General features: G+C 46.2%; 1 protein-coding gene across 3 annotated transcripts in view; it reads right to left on the bottom strand.

Annotated features, from left to right (window-relative positions):
* The window catches only part of LOC138447860 (lysosomal alpha-mannosidase-like), a 493,239-nt gene that overhangs the window by 168,877 nt on the left and 301,156 nt on the right, over positions 1 to 23,206 (bottom strand). For all 3 annotated transcript variants that reach the window (XM_069604300.1, XM_069604302.1, XM_069604301.1), the window contains one exon: positions 16,115 to 16,216. In XM_069604300.1, coding sequence (XP_069460401.1) covers positions 16,115 to 16,216 — 102 coding nt within the window. The remainder of the gene's footprint in view (positions 1 to 16,114; positions 16,217 to 23,206) is intronic.

Genomic DNA, 23,206 nt, shown 5'->3' with positions numbered 1-23,206 from the left:
CTGACTCAATGGTTGTGCAAGGCAGGGATGGGATCAGCCTTCAATTGCTCCAGATGACGTTTAATTAACACTTTGAATATTTCGTCAATATTTTCATCAGTCTGTGTATAAATCGTTTTTTGGGCAATTAGGGTTAATGTGCTTGCAAAGGATTGCGTTTTTGTTGAAGTTGCACCAAAAATCCCATCAAATTGGTTGGCACTATCGACCATAACCTTCTTAGTAGTATGTCTTTCAGAAAGGGCGGCCACAGCGTCACATGCAAACAAAAGGCCTTCAATTCTGTTCGTTTTATTTGTAAGTTCCCCAATTGCTACTCTCATAATTCCGATCTCATAATGGGAACGCTCATGCCCTTTATCAAGCAAGTCCAGAATTCTTGCCAATACAGGAAAATCAAGACTTAGTGATGGTGCATCAAGGGTAATACTCTCTGAGCGTACTTCATTATTGGAGACTTCCTTATCTCTATCATTCAGACTAGACTGAAACTCCTGAATATCTATGAACATTCTGTCATTAAGTGCAGTTTGAGCACTTTTTGCATTTGAGGAGCTCACCATAGGTTTACTGGGGGAGGCATCAGTAACAAGGTCAGTTTCCCACACCAATTTGGACTTTTCACCACCCAGAATGCCAGAAATAGATTTGGGTATAATATTGTTTTTTTTTGGCATGGTTGCTCATCATAAATACATCCTCTCGCCCGGCCAATCGTTGATGACTGGTGTTGAAGGGCCAAGGGAGAGACGGACACGTTTGCTTAATCCGGCTTCAATTGTAGGGCCCATCAGTGAGCAATCAACCATGTCATCTTTGTAGGATAAATTGGTGAGACTATACATACCGTTATCACAAGTTAGCAATTGATTAGTTTGTAGGGAGCCCATTTGGTTACTATTGTTCAAGTCCTTTAGCTTGAACTTCAAGTTTGTACTAGCAGCATCAGTATCATAATTGGTGCAAAAAATCAAAATGGTCACATTAAATTTAGATGAAATACCAATTTCTTCCAAAATCCTAGGTCTAGCATCTAAGGATGGACTAGTTATAGTTGCGCCCATTACCTCATCATCATCTGATCTTGTAGCCGCTGATGGCGTGGCTAGCATCACGGCTGATGATACAGCTGGTAACACAGGTGGAATTTCACAATCAGTATTAGTATGCATTGTGATTTGTGGGTCAGTAAGTTTCCATCCACTTCATAACCCGTTCACCATTCTGGGGCAATCACGAATATGATATCACGTTGCCTACTTCCAAAGGGAAAAGGAGGCGAGTGTTGAGATAATTCACAAATCGATTGCTAGAAGCAGGAATTCCTATGGCCACTGGCACCACAATTTGTAATTGATTATTCAGCCTAACACACAATTCCGATACATATCATGTTAATGATTTTAACCTCACAACATAGTGCAACAACAAGATTTTACTTGCAAAAATCATGGTCAATGGCCCCTTGCTCCCGCCGCACTGCCAAACAGCCCAACAGCCACACTTCCGGAGCACTTTGGATGCACGCGCAAAATGCGCATGCACCAGTGCTTTTGAGGAAGTGGCTGTAGATGGAGGGCGGGCAGAAGGCGGGACAATTGGGTGGGGCTGAAAAAGAGAAACAAGGAGTGAGTTTCACGTTTGGCGTTGTAAATTTCACTTGCGTGTCAAGAGCAAGACCCGCGGCAAACCCGGAGTCTTGCACAGAAAGTAAAGCAAGTAATCACCTAGATAATGAGTCCAAGGAGTAGTAAGTAGCAGTCATGTATCGGCGTGTTACGCGCATTGAGCAGCAGGACGAACCTCCTCTTGCCGACGCAGTCTAGGAGATGACCACGAGAGCAGAAAAATCCAAACTCCAAACAAACAGTAGAAGCAGAACTCCCAGCCCAACAGCCATACTTCCGGAGCACTTCAAAGTTGGCTTTAATAACTGACTTCGAAAGAGCGTTCATTAGTGTTTACTTTAAGAATAGTAATAAATATGTTTTTTTCTAGCCTGGATACCCAGGCCTTGCTAAAGCAGATATTTCCCTGGCAGTGATCATTAACACCTACTGTCTAATGCCTGCTAGCGATGAGGGCCTAAATTCAAAAAGCCTCATTGTCTGGCTCCATCCGGGGTTCTTCTAAGGGGTCACCTATCTAGCACTCCCCATCCAGGTTTGTTCAATAGAAATGAACTTTTTCATGCCTTTAACAGACACCCTGGACCATTCTCTCAAGCACATGCTCCGCCCCCCCTCTCCTTTACCTGATCACATTAATCCGTCGCCCTTGGCCTCAACTCGCCCCTTTCAGTAGTCTTTCACACCCTCCAGTTTTCTTCCCCCCCTCGCTCTACCCTCCATTGTCCTCACCCCTCTCTACACGCCCTCCTCACCTCTCTCCACACTTGCTCCCCTATTTACGCCTGTCCTCTAATCTTACCACTCTCTCCGCTTAGCTCTTCCAACTACACCCTCTTCCTGCTTGACCACGACTCCAACCAACTTCCTACCATAAACTCCTTCTCTCGCTCTACAAGTCTTCCTCTATATTTCACACTCACCTTTTGCACCCCTCACAACACACTACATTTAACTGGTACCACTCTCCCCCCCAACCAACTTTTATCCCTCTCCCTGTACTCCAGTCTTTGCCACCAGGTACACCATCCTCACTGGTCTCTGTCCTCTTTCTTGCCTCCTGACCTACCCATAGTCTGCCTTCCATTCACTCCCCTTACATACTGTAAGTCTCCTACCTTTAACACCAAACCCCACCCCCAATTGGCTCCATGGCCCACCTGACTGTGGCCCAATCTATGCTGTGTTTTCTCCCCAAGGGCTGGGTTACACAAAGGGAAAGGTTTGGAAAACTGTCTTAGCCCCTGCCTCTTTTAAAGCACAGTTTTGTTTGCAATCTCTGGAGGTCTCTGACTGATGCAGTTCTGGAACTGGGATTTCATTTGGTTTTCTTCCTATGCTGGTTATTTTGGTGTCAGATTCGGTTTGGGGAGGATTTTAGGATATCTTCTCTTCCCCATGCATTCTCTACTCACTCCATTATATGCCTGTTGCCCTCCCATTCTCCTGGGATCTGTTGGAGGTTGACATGTCGGGAGTCTCATTTCCCCAGTCCATTCCCCTTCTTCTGGATTACCTTCTCCTGGCACTGCGTTGTGGAATGACATATAGACAGCACAGCCATTAGGCCTGAAGAACTTGCTTGCTAAGGGTTCATTGATTTTTGAAGTACACATCGAAGGCCTGCAGATTTTCTTCTTTCCTCTAAAATACTTTGCATCAACAGGCACAGGATAGTACTGAGTTCATACTGACCTTGGTCAATTTGATAAGACTTCATACCAGAGCGCTCATCCCCAGGCCGTGTCTAGGGAGGTGGGGCAGGAGTGTGTTGGACACGGATGCAGTACTTTTTCCATCAAAAACGTGTTTGTGCAGAAACTTCTAGAAAGGGTCTACATAATATTTGACAGATCCCGGTACACTCAAAACTTCACACCAACTGGGGGCAAAGCAGGCATTTGCCAGCTGAGCTAGCATCGTGTAGGTGCGGCACGTCCTGAACAAGGCCACAGTGCGACTGTCCCCAAATCTGTATCTGTACCCAAAGGAACATAAGAATTGTGCTCATGTAACCTTATGCATTTTTTTCCTTTCTGTCAATATATATTTCTGTGCAGTTTGTAGTGTTTATTTGCCATCAGATGTACTTGCTTTTGAATAAATGCAAGTTATAAAGCGTTTCCTTTCCATCTGGGGGAGTTTGCTGTTGCAAGCAAATACGAACCTGCAAAGCTATGTGTACGCTCAAGGCCGGTCCCTGCACAGACGCACACCTGTCCCCTTATAGACCACAGTGGTCCAGATTTTATTGGTTGCTACCAGGTGCTTTCTGGCAGTTGCTGCCCTGAAATAGGAGAACCCTGGCCAGACAAGAGATTGTCAGGTATTGGAGAAGGGACAGTGGTTCCAGCATTCATGCACAATGTACACCCAGGAGGAGCAAGGCGTGCCCCACCTCACCTTTGACAGGGTGAAGTCCCTCACAGTGAACTCTCAGCACCCTCTATAGACATCAGCAGTGACCCACAGCCCAGCGGATGATCCTAGCTGAGACAGTGGAAAACGACCAGAAAAATGTTTCCAGAGTGGAGGGCTCAACCCAGAAGATGTGGGGAGTCAGCAGAAGACTTCAGGAATCCTAGCCTGGAATTCCAGAAGCAAAAAAAATCTTGGATATGTACAAGCCACTACACTTAGTACGTTTTGAAGTGAGGGCTTTAAAAATGGCAACAATAGTGGGATGCATGGGAAATGTTCTTCAGCGAAACAGCCACATCCAAGTTGCAAGAACAAAACAGAGTGCGAAGCAGAGGGTGGACAAAGCCTAAATGCCCTTGCACAAAGGGGCTGGCCAAAGACCAGCCAGCCAATCACTGAAGTGGTCTGGGGGGAAATTATCATTCTGGTTTGTCCCTAGAACTGCAATTTAGCCAGAGCCACCCGAACAGGAAATTACCCATCAGGCCTAAACCAGATAGGAGCAATATAGAGGCTGCCATTGTGGGATCAGAAAGAGCACAAATGGTCAGTGCAGCCATGTTACGCCTACCTCGTGCTCCCCCTGAATAAAGGAAGACCTGAAGTACAGACCAATGACTACCAATGCAGTAAAAGGGCTTGCACCTTTGGTGGTAGCTGGAATTTAGCTTCACCAAGCTCATTTCTAAAAACTGTGCAAATAAATGGGGAGCATGAGAGGCACCCTTGGGACCTGGCACCTTGGGGCAACCCAAACCCATATACCATATACAAGGCAAAAAGGAAAGTAATGGCAGGAGGACTTCAGGAGAAGTCCCTCTGACCGCCCAAAATAAACCAGGGACAAGCAAGGAGAAAAAAAGCAAAAAGTTGAGGGGCCCCACAAATTGGCCCAAGAATCCCCAAAATAGGCATTCTGACTTAACAGGAGTCATAGTTGTGAACATCTTGAGTGCCACAGATATCAGACCCATGCCTAGTCCCATTTGGTTTTGATGTGTGCGTTGTATTCATTTAAATGCTATATCCTTTAGAGACAGCATGATTGTGTCTCTTCAGTGTTAGCATTAGGTGCCTCTGTGACCATGTATCCTGTCTGGTAAACTGTCTGGCTTCCCTTTCTTCCCAGCCCTTGTCTATATGTGTTGTGTAAAAATGAAGGAGGGCGAGGCGCGCACTGCAGGTCCTGGTCAATTAAACCTGTTGCAAAAAATATATATCCCATCTGCTGCAAATCCCAAAGATGAACAAGTATTAACAAGGTTAGATCCCTTCTGCTGAAATTCAATTGCTCAGTGTTACCAGGGTTAGATCCCATCAGCTGCAGTTCTGTTGTCTGTAGTTGTTCTCCTCCAAGCGCGTTCTTATCTCAAATAATCATCAGGGGGGCTGTGTTTCATTAACAGGTGTTACTGATTAGACGCAAAGGATTCTGGTATCTGTAGTGAAACGTTTTTTCAGTTCGGTGACCAGGGACCAACACCCCTCCAAAAGCACAAGTCCTTCCCAAGTTTGGGGGAGGGGAGAGAACCATCTTTATTATTCTCTAAAGTGGGGCACAATAACCCCGGACTTGTGCTTTTGGAGGGGTGTCGGTCCCTGGTTACCTGAACTGAAAAAGCTTTTCACAACAGCTACCAGAATCCTTTGGGTCTAATCAGTAACACCTGTTAAAGAAACACAGCCTCCCTGATGATTATTTGAGATAAGAACGCGCTTGGAGGAGAACAACTACAGACAACAGAACTGCAGCTGATGGGATCTAACCCTGTTAATACTGAGCAACTGAATTGCAGAAGAAGGGATCTAACCCTGTTAATACTTGTTCATCTTTGGGATTTGCAGCAGATGTAATTTAACCCTGGTAAATACTTGTCCATTTTGGGATTTAACCCAGATGACATGCATTACTTACCGTAAAAGCATTTCTGATGGTTGTATCTGCTTAGATTCACATGCGCCCACCCTTCCTCCCCGCTCGGATGGAAGAGCCCCTAGGAATTACTTGATTTGGCTGGGGTCTAGACTGGACATCTTTTCGTTGATGGAAAAGCCCAGGTGGAACAAAAGGTCTACAGTCTTTTGGGTATTTGAGAATCATGTTTCGTACAAATCCCCTGTTATGAGCCAATCGTCGAGGTAAGGGTAGACCGGAATGGACAACCTACGCAGGTGGGCCACTGCCAGTATCTTTGTGAATACCCTTGGCGCTGAAGCTATGCCGAAGGGTAGCACATTGAACTGATAGTGTTTGCCTTCTATCATGAAGCTGAGGTATTTTCTGTGCGCTGGCAACCTTGAAATATGAAAGTATGCATCTTTCATGTCCAGTGTTGTCATGTAATCCCCCTGTGTGAGCAGGGGAATTACTTCCTGCAAAGTCACCATATGAAATTTTTGAGGTTTTACAAATTTGTTCGCTGGGCGAAGATCTAGTACAGGGCGCATGGTTAAATCCTTTTTGGGTACAAGGAAGTACACTGAATAAATACCCTTGGTTACCTCTGATAGAGGCACAACCTCTATTGCTCCTTTTTCAAGTAGCAGTTCGACTTCTTGAAGAAGGATGGCGAGGTGCTCCGGTGATAGGCGTCTTCCCCTTGGGGGTCTGAATGTAGGGGACCGACTGAATTCGATGCAGTAACCGCGGGCTATAGTTGACAATACCCAGCAGTCTGTGGTAATTCCTCCCATGCTTGTAGAAATTATGTTAACCGGCCCCGACCGGAGTTGCATGGGAGGGGACCCGAACCTTCGGGTCATTTGGTGTTGGCAGCCGGGGAGCCTCTGGGAGTGGGGCCCCGACCTCTTCCCTTGCCACAACGTTGTCCTCTGTGAGCATATTGTCCACTGGTTCCCTGAGTGGAGGACCAGTTGCCTGCGGAGGAGTATTGTTGTTGTTGTTGGTTTTGTCGTCCACGAAAAAAGCGCCTGTTGCTGTACCCTCGCTTGTTAGGAGGTCTTGTGATCTTGTCTAAAGTCTTTAGGGTATCAAATTCCTTCTTGGCTGTCTCCAGTGCATCGTCCACCGCCTTACCAAACAGGTTTGAGTCCTCGATCGGTTTGTTGATGAGGGACGCCAGGGGTTCTGGCTTAAAACCTGAGTTCCTGAGCCAAACATGACGCTTGAGAAGTACCCCCTGGACTAGTGACCGGCCAGCCGTCTCCGCAGCATCAAGTGTATTTTTAACAATGCTTTGGCTAACCGGAGTACCTTCCGTCACAATGGCTAACAAACGGGTTCGTAAGGGCTCAAGAGCTTCTTCCAGTCCTTCGTGCTATTTACCCCACTGGGCATCAGCGTAGATTGCCAGAAAAGTATTGTTATTGGCAATCCGCGTGGAGAAGGCTGTTGAGGATGTAATCCTTTTTCCCAAGGCATACGGCTTTTTTCCATCTTTGTCTGGGAGTGCTTCGCTAGTAGATAGCGGGAACCCCTGCCCTCTTCCTTGTGGTGGTTACTACCAAGGAATCAGGTATGGAGTGTTAGGCAGAATCCAGGGCAGTTCCCTTAGGGAGCACTACCCCAGATTAGGAGTACAGGTGAGAGCAATAAATCCCCTTTGGTATCAGTCTGTACCACAAAGATTTAGTTGGTAGCTGTGGTTGAACAGTCAGACTTATCCCAAGAGGGAGAGGAGCAGTATTCAGGGTTGACACAACAGTACCATGGAACAAGGAAACACTGACCAAAGTTTTGTATTAAAAAATTGAATATATATTTATTTTATACACTTCTAAGTCAACAGATAAATCACAGTTAATAAAGTAAGTTAAGTTTAGTCAAAAGAAAAGCATATACAACTCCCTATTCAATTGTAGACAAGTTTGCGGTATAGTGAAGACTGAGCAAAACGGCACAGTGAAAACCTACTACAAATGGTACTCTACCAATTCAACGAAAGGGAGAGAAAGTACAAGTTAAACCGAAATATCTTCAGACACCCCCTAGCAACACATCCCAGAAGTTTTGTGAACAAGTAATGCACAGTAATACTTTAACCAAAAGACAAGTGAATAAACACTGAGCAAAATGGCACTCCACAAGTTAAAACAGTAGGAAGGAAGAGGGGTTTAGAAGATTAAGGTGCATCAACACATTTCTCATTGAAAACTAATCTAGTGAGAGCAGATCTAACAAATCAGCCAGAGTCAATAGGCCTGAGCCAGAGTCAGTGGTACAGCACCAAGAGCTTAGAAGCAAAAATTTTCTTGTAGCTGTAGTCAAGTCTTTAGTAGAAAACTTTTGAAGAAGTAGATGCAAGGCGAAAGACAATGTTAAGAGAGAGGACGGCCGACCCCACAAGTAGATAAAGGATTTAAAACACCTTTAGGGCTACCACGGAGAAAGGGCGGCCTGGCGGACCAATCTACCTTAAACATGGAGAGATGGCTCCTGCGGTGGCGGTTGTTCCTGGTAGTTCCTGCAGGTCAAGGGGTCCAACAGAGGAAGAGAGGCTCTCATCGTGGAGGAAGGTTTGAGTCGCTGCACTACCCAGGGATGAAACCAGCCGCAGTGCTGCCAAGCAAAGTTTGAAAGGTACGCTCCTTTTAATCGCGTTCTGGGTCAATAGCTGCCTGGCTATCCGGTCTTCAAGTGCGGGGCACTGTCGAGTCGACCAAGGCAGGTCCGAGGATGCAATAGGTGAACTGGTTGACCCCACCAGCTCAAGGGAAGGAGGCTCCTCCGCTGAAGATCTCCTCTCGTGTGGAAGAAAAGTGGTGAGACGATCCGGCAGAGCTTCACCAGTGGTGTAGATGTTGAAGATGTCTCTGGCTTCTCTTCCCTTCGGTTCCGTAGTTCCAGTGGCGACATCTTGCTCTTGCAGTCCTCAGGACCCTGCTTTATTGCAGAAAGAGACCCATTCATACAGCCTAGCCGTCAATCACACAGTGGAGTGGTCATCTTGGCGGGAGACCCTCCAGCCTATCTGGTTAGAGTGCGACCTGAGTTGCGGTGACAACTCTGTCCGGGGGTTCTACTCCCCCTCCCAAACAACAGACCCACCCCAGACTCAGTGGCGCCGAAAGGAGGGCTTCTTGGCAGAAGCCCGCCAAAAGGACGAACAAAGGATCCCCGACCTGGGTTAGGAAAATGGAGTAAGACTCGAGAAAGAAGTTTTAGCAAAGTTCTGGCAAATAAAACCTACCGGAGTAAAGTTAATAAAAAAAATAGACCGGTGGTATGTTAGAGGCTGTCAGTAAAAGTGGTAGGCTCGAACAATGGGAAAATCCCATAGAGAAATATTTGCGGTTCAATATAAAAAGGTAGTAACCACTGCCACCAGCCAGAAACTTCGTAGAGGGGGGCTTTAAGGTACCCTCTCGAAACGAACATAGGGGAAAAACTATTAACCCCTTCCCGTACTTCCTGTCATGATGCCTACCTCCGGGAACCCAGACATGCTCCAGCAACCCCGGAAGCGGGCATCAAGTCATTTTGAGCAAGCCCAAAAAACCCCTGCTAGGGGCTGTTTGGGTGCGGTCTTGGCGCCTATGGCGCCAGGCTCATATGGAGAGTCAGTCCTGGCGGCATAGGCGCCAGGCTCATAAAGTAGAACTTACCTGATGCAGACCATGCTGCAAACTTACCTGATGCAGACCATGCTGCAAGAGCTCCAAGCCAAATGAGGCTTGGAATTTTACCTAGGGACTATTTTTTACTCGGGTGGGGCTGGGGATGAATACTTACCTGGGAATACTTTGAAGGCTATTTGAACCACGCCCAAAGAGCAGCACACGCTTCACGTTATTCTGCATCCAGCAGCATAACGCTCACCGTGTCTGCAAACCTGCATCCAGTCTTCTGCCACACCCGTCTCGAGTCTGCAGCTCCTAGAAAAAGGGAGGAACAGAAGGAGAAAAGGTTAAAATAAGAGCAATATCTTCAATCCTTACCTGAATTCCGGATCCACTGCGCCTTCGAGATGGAAGAAAGAAGTATTTTACGCGCGCCGCCTCGCCTGCTGCTGCGTTGTGCTGAACTCAGCGGCCTTCGCAGCCCCCTCACGATCCACCGCATCCTTCTGCACTTTCCCGTCGCACTCCGGCACCTACGGGGAATACAAGAACAGCAAAGGTGAGCCAAGGGAATAAACAGAGACAATAGTAACTACCCCCATAGACTTACCTGATTTACCGCCGGGGGTACTATTCCTCTTCACGGGTCGGCGCAGTCTCCATTGCATCCTCGCCGTACCCCAGCCCCTGAGGGGAACAAAAGGACAACAAGGTTAGACAAAGGGACAAACAAGGGGAATTCTTCTCACCACAATAGACTTACCTAATTTTACTGCCGGAGGCATTTTTCCCCGAACTTCATATTTTCTCTCCGCACCTGAATAAGGGAGCAAGCAACAGGTTACATTCTGGCCTTATTTTATTGAACTGTGTTGGATAAGACAAATCCTTACCTGAACTTCGTCAGCTACCACGAGGAACTCTTCGCTGGGGTCAAGCTGCAAACTGCAAGGAATCAGACAAGAGTGAAAGTCAGACATTTGAACTCTTACGAACTACAATGTTCTGAAACTCACCAATTCCTTCTAACCAGTGAAGCAACTGGTTATCTACGCGCCCCTGCGCTCGATGCAGGATGGAGAGCTCATCCTTCCAAACGATCAGGTGAGACTTTAAGAAGGGACATTAGAGGCGATCAGTGGGGAGAACAGCAGGGGGATGTGGGGGGTTAACTCTCAACACCACAGGTGGTTAATTCCCTTTCTCCATTTACAGAAGTATACTTCTACGGGCCAAGCAAACCAAGCTGGGAGGGCCAGTCCAGTCTGTCATCTCGGCACTACACGTCAAATTGGTGGAGACCGCAGCTGTCCAGTTCGGATCGACGCCCTTGTGGGAGCCAGGTGAGCGTAACACTTCCATATTAAGATGGGGTGTGCGGTTACGTTCATAAAAATCGACTAGTAAAGTCAATGGGGACTTTACATGCCCTGGGAGACAGAAGTCAGTCCCAGGGTATGGAGCCTATGTTTGGGGGTCGCTACGACACCCCTGTGTCATGGTACGGAGGGTGCGGTGTGACACATGTGCATAAAGATGGTTCCTATGGATGAGAGAAAAGATCCCATACTCATTAAACACAGAAATAGCCTAGAACACACACAGCAAAAATGCCTAAGAGTGGGAGAAAGAGCCTCACTCTTAGCAGGTGAAAAGAAATAAACCCTTCAAATCCAGCAAAGCTGCTGGGGGACTCTATAGGTAAGGGAAATTAGCCATGAAATGAGAATTCTCCCTAACATGGAGTGACCCCTAATATATAAGGGATCTGACGGTGAGGTGCTAAAACGCTTCTCAATTCTTGGGTTGACCCCTCTAACCAATGCAGGTGTGGATTAAGATGGAATGATTGGTCTCTTGACTGAGGCAAGAAGGGGAATGGCCTGACTAGTAGGTGGTTTCACCTTAATTATCTTTTCCACAAAGTCTACCTCTAGAGTAATCTCCCCTGAGTCAGTTTCAAAATGTGCTGCTGCTCTTCGTAGCAGTGCATTGAAAGTGAGCTGGTCATCTACAGGTGACGGGTTTCTGACAGGTGTGGTCTGAGGAGAGGACAGATCCAAAACGTCAGGGTCTGTTGACGCCCCTGGAGACTGCCAGGGCTGTGATCCACCTATGTCTGGGTCATCTTCAAAGCCACTTCCACCTGTGTCTGGATATTCTTCAACGCCCTCAACAGGGTCTTGTAAATCTTCAGTAGTGAGGAACTCTTCATCTTCGTGAAAATGTGGCTCCTCTTCAGTGAGGTCATATGATTCCATATCCTCTTGAAGTGGGTTAAAGAGTCTTGGATATTTGGCCCTAGGGTCTTCATAAAGTATCTCTCTAGGCCTTTTGGGTGTAATGTGTTCAGGGGTGGACATAAACCTATCCAGTTTGTCCATGCATGATTGGAATCTTTCCAAAGTCCACTGGGAACCCCCTGAACGGTCTAGTGGCGGAAAGGTGTGCTTCTCCGCCTCTACGCGTCGAGATCTCTCCGGTAGCGTGGAGGATATACCCACTCCGCCCTCTGAGAAACCTTCTCACGGGCCAGACACTGGGGATGTGACTTCCCTTCGATGTGGTTGGTCATAAGCAGTTTTCGGCGTTGCTGGAACCTTTTCGCCGAGGGTCGCTCTCTTACGAGGCGTTTCGTCTGACGTTTTGGTGATAGCGCCCTTAGTTGCGGACGGCCCAATCGCTAGTCGCGCATACGGTTGCGGGGAGGGCTGGCGACCCTTACGGTCGGCGGAGGCTGCCGATGGATTCGGTGTCTCCATTGGCGCTGGGGCCTTTTTCGACTTAGTCGATGAAGGGCTTTGGGTTGTGTGTTTAGTTTTTACTTTTTTATGAGCGTCGACGTTGCCAGGGTGTACATCCCAATAAGTAGGGCGTGAACCGAACTTTTCGCGGCCGGGGACAGATGCAGAGGAGCGGGAGCGCTCCTTAGAGAGGTCAACAACCTCCGATACATAGGTAGCGTTATCACTGTCCCACTCGTCACATTCGGCGACAGCGGCGGGTGAGGAATCAGCCTTCGACATAGCGTAGGCTTCCCACCTCTTGACGCTGCGGTCCTTTAAAGTTTTAGGATGAAGGAGTTTACAGGCCGCACAGCCTGCCTCGTTGTGGTCGAGGGGTAAGCAGCGGTTACACCGCTTATGCTTATCGTTCCACGTGAATTTGCCGTTACAATGAGGGCAAAATCTAAAAGGAGTCCTCTCCATAGCTGAGGATGCAATAACAAGTGATAACGACCCTGAAGGAAAGGGGGGGAGAAGAGAAAGGCATTCTAAAAGGAAACAGAAATGTCCCAACAACCCCCACTCTCCCTACTGTGTAGGCCGGCGAGGCCAGGCCACGTGTTCGGCAGCGCCGATTGGATCGCCTCTGTCGAAACCACCGCCGTCGAAGATCTTGACTCAGCGGGGAAGTTGCTTAGCTGTCGAAGAGAGGGCTGCAGGCGTTTGGATTTAACGATAACTGATAAAAAACGACCAAGGGTCGAATAAATGGTAATGGCAATGTCTCTTACAAGCTCTGCATAAGGCGACCAGTATTCTGGGCGGAAAAAAACAATCTGAGGGACCTCGACGCGTGAGGGATTTTGGGTACATTACACATCACTATAGGGATAGTATTACAGACACGCCTATGTCGACGTCCCCTTTTCGACTACGAAAAACAAAATGCAATACTTCGCAGTGACCACTAGATGTCGGACTATGCACAACATGTGATTCTAAGCAGATTAACAAACATCAGAAATACATTTTTTGCAACAGGTTTAATTGACCAGGACCTGGAGTGCGCGCCTCGCCCACCTTCATTTATTCACTATATGTGTTGTGTGCTTACCACCAGGTATCAAGCAAGAGTGTGTTCTGTATTCAGCACATTATACTGTGTTGTGTGGGCACTAGGGATGGTAACACGGTTTTGAATATCTGAGTCCCTCTTACTGCCCTACCCCTTGTCACGATAAATTGCGTGCCTATCTGGGATGCTGGACCCACATTCAAGTATATGGGGGAGAGGAGCATCCACAGAGACATTACTGTTCTGTATTTTTAATCCTGTGTATTAATACTTGTTTGAACTGATAAAGATTTACATGTGCAATATAATCAATGAATATCTTTTTCAATATATCGGTGTAGTGCATTATTTTATGGATAAGCGGGTAGACCAATTGCACGTGTCGGTCAGCTAACCCACTTTGAAAGTTAAGGTTGGTCGCTCTGCCATGCTACTTGTCTCAAAGATAGGTTTGGCTTCTCTTTCTTGGGTGTGTTAGCCCCCGCTTGGGGTTATTGCATTTAGAGCCTCAGAGGGGTGAACAAAAACAGACTTAACACTGCTCATTGTCCGTCCTGGCCACCTGCAGGAGGGGCACCCATGGCTCAGCCCCACACAAAACAAGGCAGACAACAAAAGTTCAAAACACACCCAACAGCCAAGGAACATACAGTAACATTGATCCCAACTGAACAAAAATACTTGTATTAAATGATAATGACGTTCTTGTGCGCTGATTTTCCAGTAGTGTATAGTAAATAAAAGACTGTAACCCTATCCTAGGAGGGGTTCTATTTGAGACAGGGTCTACTAGAATCTAGCAAGGCATTCCACCAGAACAGGGATGCACACAGCCAAAATCCAGGGCCCAGTTAGTATGGCCACACCAGGATCCTCAGCAGAAGGCTTAAGACACGTTCCAATTAAATCGGTAAGCCAGTCTACCATCCACAGGCATGCATAATCATCATTCAGGTTTTGGTGGCTAGTCCATCAAGGCAGGCCTGAAACATACAGCACTCTAGTGTAACCAGATCTATTTGAATTAGGAAGGCTGAAGGACCCTAAACCAGTTTAAGGTGGCTTAATCCCAAACAGAGGATGCCTTTGTGGACTCCGGAACAGCCTACATCGGACATAAAACTGCAGTTTTGGCTGAGCCTTGTGGTCCACAAACAGAAAGAAAACCCACAAAACAAATGTGGCTGGGGGTAGAATTTAAAAGTACATTAGTACTCCTATCACCCACAAATTGGGGCATTGGGCCACTGATGCTGTAGCAAGTGCTATAACCGTGGTGTCGCCAAACCAAAAGTACAGCTGCCATCAGCCTACTGTGCCTATAGCAAAACCAAAGAGGTGATGGCTGGAAGGTTTAGAATGAATCTTAACCTCTGCCATTGCTCTGGGCAACCCTCCTGACCATCGTTCTTTACAAAGCCAGTCTACTGTGCAACATACTTTCAGGGTGGGAGAAACCCCCAGGGACCAGAATGGGCTGCTTAAAAAGCACCCCCTTCGCTAGACATATGGGATGCTATAGGGCAGCTCATTAAAAGGGACATCAGTGAGAAGGACTTCAGCCGGAATTCCGCACAAATAAAAGGATAAAAGGCAGAAAACCAAAAAAGCCAGCAAAATGTTGAAGGCACTCAAGCTAACGCAGAATTTGATTTCAAATAGACTGTGGACCCAGGAGGAGAGTTCAAACAACTGATGCATCAGAGTTTAAAAGAGGAGCATTGAGGTAGGAGGAGTGACGCTGCCAACAAATGACTGTGGTGCAGAAGTAAGGATGATTGACAAGGAGAATGAATGAGAATTCCCTAATTGGTACCATGTGTGTTAAGTGAGGTGCAGGAGTAGTTGTGGGTGTGGGAGAAGTGGGAGACAGGAGTAGTTGTGGGTGTGGGAGGTGATTGCGGAAGACCTGAGGACATCCTAAAATGACCACCGCACAGAGGACTGTCGCACCGGACGCTCTCTCTTCGCAACATTATGCAAACTCTGCAAGGATTAAACCACGATCCCTGGAGGTGCTGGAACACAAAAGAACCCAATGAGCTGAATAAGCCTTACTCTGCACAGTAATCACCAAGGTGTTAACATCATTGGTTTCACAGCCTGGGGTCAGAGTTAGGGGGTCCAAGATCAGAGAGGGCCTTTATTGATGGTCCCTAGGCAGTTAGCACATGTTACAGCCCTTGGAACCATGCATCATTGCTATTCACACCACAGGGGTTGTAACCGCTTTTATTTTCCTTGTCAAAGGGTGCAGTAGCCGTTTCACAATAAAAAATAAAAAAAAAAGAACTATTCAAGAAAATGGTAACCAGGGAAAGAATTAACTGCTGCCCCAAATCCATTTCCCCATTTCACTGGAGGCCAGGTGCCGGGCAAGGGAGTGAATGCAAAAGGTGAAGTGAGGAAGGGAAACGGGTTGGTGGGGAGACAGACAGGAGGTTGTATTATCTGTTAGCATGGGAGGGAGAGGTTGTGGTGTTGAGTGGAAGTTGAACAAGTTTGAGAGGACTGAGGAGCCAATAAACAGCTGGCAGATATGAAGAGCACTCAGTTTATTCCAAGCATGTGCCTATATCAATCGTCTCAGCCACTTTGGGTACAATCTGTTTAATTGTACCTGGGAAGGGGTGCATGATCCAAAGGGAGATGGTTTAGGGGGAGCGGGAGGGGAAATGGTGTTCTATCTCCCTGTGGCCTAGACCCTCTCCTGGCCCACAAAGCCGTTCAAGAAGCCCTCTTACCTCCGTTCTAGGATTTCACGGCCATTGGAGTCGGTGTAGAAGCGCCCATCGGTGTCCAGATCAGTCTCAAACCGGCTCACAACTTCCTTGCCCCATTGGTCGCTGTAAACAGAATACAGAGCATCAATCAGTAGGGCAGCTCAAAGGCAACCTTTTCCTTCATCGAAAAAGCACCCTCTTTCCAGGTGTTGAGGCTCCATAGCAGGGACACTACCTAGTAACCAAGTTGTTGACATGGTTTAAGCTTTCCAATCGAGGCTTAGGTGGTGAAAATAAGGCATTTCAAACCTGGCCCATCAGTCTATTTCTGGCCACCCCCCCAGAATCAGATAGTCTTCCTTCGAACATGTTTGATCAAGATAATAAATGCTACCACATTTCAGTCTCAGTCCGCCTTTACAACCATGCCACCTTGGCACTTTCCCAGTAGCTGCCCCTGGATATTGCCTGCCGATATGAAAACAGCATTGCATCGGCGGGGAATGGCCCAGTGGTAGGTTACAGTGGAGGGACTCAATAGTGTTCTAGTCTGGACTGTGTCAGGTAAGTGGCATTGTCTCGCCTAGGTTCTTTATTTCCATTCCATCATCAAGCTGAATCAGATCAAATACTGGACACCATTTTTAGTCATGGTAGGAGAGAAATGATATACAAGGATGGGGGTTACAGCTTCTGGGTGTTTGCCATTATAACCCACCACCTGCCGCTCCTCGCCCAAACACATCCTTATGAGATCTCGGAGCTCATTCTATCAAGCAGTAACATCAGACTTTAGCATGTCACTGTTATTTCTACACAGTCTCCTGGGAGTTAATGTTTTACGGCTCATGGTTGCTGGTAATAAAAATGTCTTAAAGAAGTGTGTCTTCAGCTACTTGATTTATAGCTCTTCCATGCACCAACGTCCTGTTTAAAGCAAGCAACAGCAAATCCAACAGTTTTGGCTTGAGGTATTACATAAGCATTTGCAAGGTGCTGCCATCATATGCATAGGTAATCGCAACAGCTTGTAAATATATGATTTTATGGCCATTATGCCAGTGCCGGTTCTATGTGACGTTCTTGCACCCCTAAAAGTCATCCCTGAACACATTTTAAGACTGATTTACTACTATAGCCTCCAGCACTAGAATATTTGGGGAAACAGCTTGATTTTCGCCAGAGTTAGAAACTGGGGAAATGTTGCCTCCTGCCAACTTTTTTCTCTGCGCCTTTATTGCTGGAAATCCCAGTGCCTAGACAATGCCTATCCCATGCCCACACAAAAGCCCAAACTGTTGGCATTGCCAATGCTAGTTACACTTGCTCTTGGGTGTCAACACAACACTTCCCATTACAGTCAAGAGTTCTCATGTAATGTTTGATAGTAACAACCAATCCTGGATTATTTGTTGAAATAATTCAACCTCACTCTGTTAAAAACGAAAGTACAAGCCCCAGAAGGCAAAGTGCAGTTGGCTCAAAAACCATAAACCACAAGTATACACTATACATTGGAGCAACCCTACAAGTTGAAGAAGTGTAGCTTGTGCTAAATTGATTGGTGTGTGTCTTAATGTGCAAGTCCTCAACTTGTGTGTCAACCATTCTTAGTCTTCTGTTATTGTGCACATGCATATAAAGTATCAGCTGTCTAGGGTTTTGGAAGTATCTGGTTTGTATTAGGAGGTGTTAGGCAAGATTTGGGTGCAGTTCCCTCTGGGACCACTACACACAATTCTGTCTACAGGTGTAAGCAAAAACAAACCCTTAGTATAAGCCTGTACCACACAATTTTGGTAGCGAGCTGAGCAGCCAGGCTTATCTTAAGAGGGAATGTGAGCAGTAAAAGATGTTACACAGTTGTCTGTAATTACAATCACTCAAATAGACTCTTACGCAAGGTTTCTTGGTAAAACACTTCTTAATTTATTTTACAGTCAGTTCCAAAACATTCACTAGAAGGAGGCAATTAATATCGCACAAATATACTACAGTACTGTACTGAAATAAGGTTCTGAGACGTTTACACTACTTGAAGTAGGAGCAAAAATGGCATTCAGGTTATTTAGATAGAGCAGTAAAAAGGCAAAGGTTATTAAAAAGATGTACAGAAAGGATCACAAATATTCCTTGATAGTTCAGAGTCTGAGTTCACCAGAAGGGTCAATGCAATGCAATAGGATAGGCCAAAGTCAATGTGCTATCAGTCTTGTATAGGATAAAACAGTTCTGGTTTCCGAACGTTAAAGTTTCTCGATCGGGTTTTCAAAGTACCTTTTAAATGAAGAAAAGATGCATCTGAAGATGTTCCTGGCAGTGCCTGCAGATCTCATTGTTCCTTGGCCTCAGTCGTGGTGACAAGAGTGAGGACGTCGGTGGACTCCTGCACTGCACAGGGACGGGTCCACACGCTGGAAAAACTTTGGTTTCAGGTAGCTGTTCCTTAAAGCCCAAAAGCTGGTGTCCTTCTCCCTGGTTAATACTAACCAGCTTTGAGACACTGTCCAGGCGGCTTACAAGTTGATTGGTCCTACCAACCCAAAGGAAGAAGTCGTCCTTGAAAGGGCTTCTCTGTCGAGGGCGTTTCAGGCGATTCGGACCTGCAGCAGGGCTTCACCGGTAAAACCAACAGTCTAGGAGTTGCAGCAGTCGTCTTCCTTCAGCTTGTCTTCGGTTCTTTCGTTCCAGTGGCCAACTGTCTTCCAAGCCTCGAGACTTCCCTTTTTAATCCAGTTTCCTCCCATTCATTCCAGCCCAGCTGCCACTCACCCAGCAGGGTGGCAGTCCTTGCCGGACAGTGAGCCAGCCAATCACACCAGAGTACATTTGGGTCTCCTAGGAGACTAAGCACAGGGAGTTTCTGGCATCTCCCAAACTTCCTGCCCACCCCAGACACACAGGTGCCAGAGGTGGTCTTCAGTACTGAAGCCCGCCAAAGACGATGGAACAAAGGGACCAAACCTGGTTTGGCACGCAGAGACAAACACTAGAAGGACCTTTTCAAAAAGAAATTGTAAAAAAAGAAGAAGACCGGGACCTGTTTTTACAGAGGGGGCTCAGTTGCCATCTTGAAAAACATGGCTCCGGTGGATTTTAGCTACTGGAGCTAACAAATAGTTGGTGGTCAGGAAAATCATGGTAATACCACTGCCACCAGCCATTCTGAGAGGAAAGGGTAGCATTTGACTGCTACATGAGTTTTCTAGATGCAGGGGATCCTAGGGACCCCCTCCAGCACTCTGTTGTAAAACCAGGAGTGCTGGGTCTAGGAATTTAAAAAGACTAGTAAAGTCAATTTAACTTTACATTCTCTGGGAAAGAGTAGTCTATCCCAGAGAAGGTATTTAACCCTTGGGAGAGCCTGTAAGGCTTCCCTGTGTCATTGCACTGACGGTGCTGTGTGACACACAAGAAAAGATGATGCCTATGGAGTTGTCTAAAACTCCATAATCAAAATAACACAAGAGTAAAACGCACACAAAAATACATGAGAGAGTGGGAAGAAAAGGGTCACACTCTCTCCAGGTCGAAAAGTAAACCCTAAAAATCCAACAAAGTTGCTGAGGGACTCTAGGGTGAAGGGAATTAGCACATTTTTTAGAATTCTCCCCAACAGTCCTCTACAAACACATTCCGTAGCCTGCATCTGGTGCAGGGCCTGAAAAAGGATCTTCCTTCCTTCTCCTCCATCATGGCCGGAGGTGCAGAGTAGGCCGGAAGGTCTTCTGAAAGCTTTGAAGAAACTTTGACGATCCTCGCCCTTGAGGGGCACTGAAATTCACCGACAATTGATTCCCCGCTGCTTGTAGATGGAGAGTAGAGCACAAGGGTTATTTTTTGACAAAAAATTGAAACTTTTTCCATCGAAAAGCGAAAAAATGTAGATGTAGCTCACTGAGCAAAACTCAAGAACTTCCAACACTGAAACGTGTGGTAAAAATCTGAAGATGGCTGCCAGAGGAGGGGACTGTCATTGGCTGGGGGCAGTATGACGCAGAGGACAGTGATTGGTTTAGAGGAGAAATACAGTTTGTAAGTGAAAGTGAAACTGTTTTTTCTTTCACTGAGGATTCCCGAGGGAATATTCATGAGCATGTGAATCCATGCCAGACCCCCATGCTGGAGAACCTTTCGTTACACTAACTTAAATGGCTGGTGAGAGTGGTTTCTTTTTACTACCTTTGTGCCATGTATCTGCAGGCTGATTTCTCAGCTTTAGTACAGCACCCATGGGTGACCATTTTACCAACAATGGCCCAGTCTTTTTTTGCCATTTCTCGTACATTAGTTTCTTCTGGGCTTTTATTCTGTTTAGATCAGGTTTGAGTCCATTGTGCATTTTGCCTTTGCGGGCTTCATCCCTGAAGCCCGCTCAGGCTCCACTGTGTCTGGGAATGCAGGAAGTGAGGGAGGAGCCTGAAAGTTCCCTGGCCTTTTTTTCTAGGCATGCCTGGCCGAAACCAGTTCCAACTGGGTGGGTGGCTGTCCTAGAGACGCCCCCACCCCCTAGCTTGGGGAGTGCTCCTTTCTAACTTCCTGAATTACTGCAATTCACTTATGCAGGCCTAACAGCTTGTGCACCTCATGTAGGCTCACTTGAGCTCCTGGACTTTTCTTCAAGGAACTTCTGACTGTTCAACTAACTTGTTCTAAGACTGCACCAGAACTAGAACTGTACTATTCACTTTTGCTGCCCTGTCTCCCTAAAGGCATCCATTCTGAACCCTACTGGCTTTGGCAGTGCTTGTTTACTTACATGTTTTAATGGTTATACACTATTATTGCTGGGATAAAAGACTGCCTACATCCCTCTGTGTATTGTTACAGTGCTACAGAGTTCTATTCCACTCTAACACTGTTTCCCTCCAAACTGAATATTGCATGGTGAACCATATGTCATTCCACGAGCAGGAAATGTTTTAGTGCAAAATGAATGTACTTACCGACATTAATGCTACTTGAATAACTTGATTCAGATATTCTGCCTGATGTTACTATTAGTTGCTGCCTACCAGTGTGATTCATTTGCTTTGTGTATGAATAAATAACTGTAATATAACGTTTAAAGTGTGTAGGTGTACAGCTCATAGTAACCCTTCTAAAATGGGCCTGGCTGCTCTGCCACGCTACCGACTTGTGTAGTGCAGGCCTATGTGAAAGGTTGGCTCACTAATACCAAGCTGATCAGTCGAGTAAAGTCCCACACCAGTTGGACTCTACAACATCTTAGCTAACAAATATTATCTGTGTAAGTGTTTCTTTGGACTATTGCACTTACTGGGTTCAGTGTACTCATCTACAGCTCGCATCTTCCTCCTATGATAAGCCTAGCTGCTCTGCCGCTCTACCCAGGTACCATGAGTAGTGCAGGCCTATACTACGAGTTGGTGACCTTTATGCCAAGGGATAGCTTTATTAATTTGTACCTGAAGTGGACTTTAGGAAAATTCCTGAACACTTCATATTTTGACACACTAATCACTTTGCAACTATTGTTTTTAGGCACGCTGGATTTTGCATTAATGTGGGCCACAAGACCCCCGTCAATGTCAATAGGTTTTCACATTGTATTAAGTGATGACTTTTATCGTCCTGGGAAGAGGCTTTACAATCTTCATACAGGGAGTTGATGGGAGGCGCCAGGAAATTTTTACAAGAAGTACGTTTTGTCAAGGTAGACTTACCCTAGCTCAAACAAATAATAAGCATGTGACAAATTGAGGGAGTTTGGTACAGCCAGAACGTTCCTCCCAATAATAAAAAATAAATCACTCTATGGCTGTCACATACCTTATGATGTGATATGATAGATATGATAGGTTATTTAAAACACGCTTAATACCCAGAGGTTTCGAGGGATCGAACCTGTGGTGCTCTGTGTCGTCTTGCTTCCAAGGCGAGCACGCTGCCCCTGAGCTATCCTCCCGAGATAAAAGATGGTGCGTTTCTAAGCCAAAACTAAGGAGGGTACAGCTTTCCCTTTGTAGAACTTAATTGCTGGTAAAAAGGGAACATTTTCCATATTTATTGTTGATACAATCACTGGCGCAAATTAAATGTATCACTTTTATTTTAGATTAGTTTTTGATTGGTCTAGCCGTAATCCAGAAACCTACGTTTTTAAAATCACTCACTAACTTTAAGATTATTAATCTACTAGGTTTCGAACACGATGTAAAGTGAATGATTTTATCGCTCTTAATCACTAGCTCATTTCTATGTGTGTAATCATGAAATGCTATACGGAGTCTTTGGAGGCCTATTTGTGTAATGTCAAAAAGAAGGACATCTGCACAGGACAACCAAAGTAACTTAATCACATTTATTTTCTGAGCAATAAAGACTCCCTTACCTAATGCCTCACCCATGTCCAATGTATAAGGGGTAAGTATGCAGGGTGCTAGCATATATCCTTTCCAAGCCCACAATGGGCATCTATTTACCTTGAATGATGGCCCTGTAAATTTCATCTAATTCCCAGTATCGTGTCAGTAAGTAACTAAAGTAAAATATTCAACAGCTTATTTGGGAGACCCCAATGTTTGCTCCTAAGCATCATTCCATTAACCTCATCAAAAGCGAGCCACAAATATCAATATCTATCTCGCCCCTCTTGCCCACCTGATCTCCTGCTCTCCTCATTTCCAGTGCTATGCTGACGACACCTTTCCATCAAACCTCCCTCTACTACCTCCTCTTCCTCCTGCTCTCTTATCCCTGATTGCCTAAACGCTATTCAGGCATGGTGTGCAGCTAACGATCTGTCTTAATGCCAGTAAGACGGAGATCCTTCTCATTTGGGACACCTGTGCCTAGTTTCCCTCATACCTTCTGGTCGCCCCTCACCATCCTTTTAGGCCAAAAACCCTGGGGTCATCTTAGACTGTTCTCTCCTTCACCCCTCACATATTGGACCTTGCCAAGGCCCACTTCCAGCTTCACCTCCTTAGAGGCTTTCTCCCTTTCCTCACCTTTCCCCAGAGGCTTAATGTCTACAGAGTTCTGGTCCTCTCTGCAACAGCCTCTTCCTAAATCTCACCTTTCCCCTCTACGCCCTCTTCAGCTAATTCAGAATAGGGCTGCAAGACTTATCCTTGGCCTCATGCTCAG

This window comes from Ambystoma mexicanum, chromosome 3q (genome assembly GCF_040938575.1).
Source record: "Ambystoma mexicanum isolate Mex_15411 chromosome 3q, UKY_AmexF1_1, whole genome shotgun sequence".
NCBI classification, from domain to species: domain Eukaryota; kingdom Metazoa; phylum Chordata; class Amphibia; order Caudata; family Ambystomatidae; genus Ambystoma; species Ambystoma mexicanum.
This window is presented reverse-complemented; position numbering and strand designations above follow the sequence as displayed.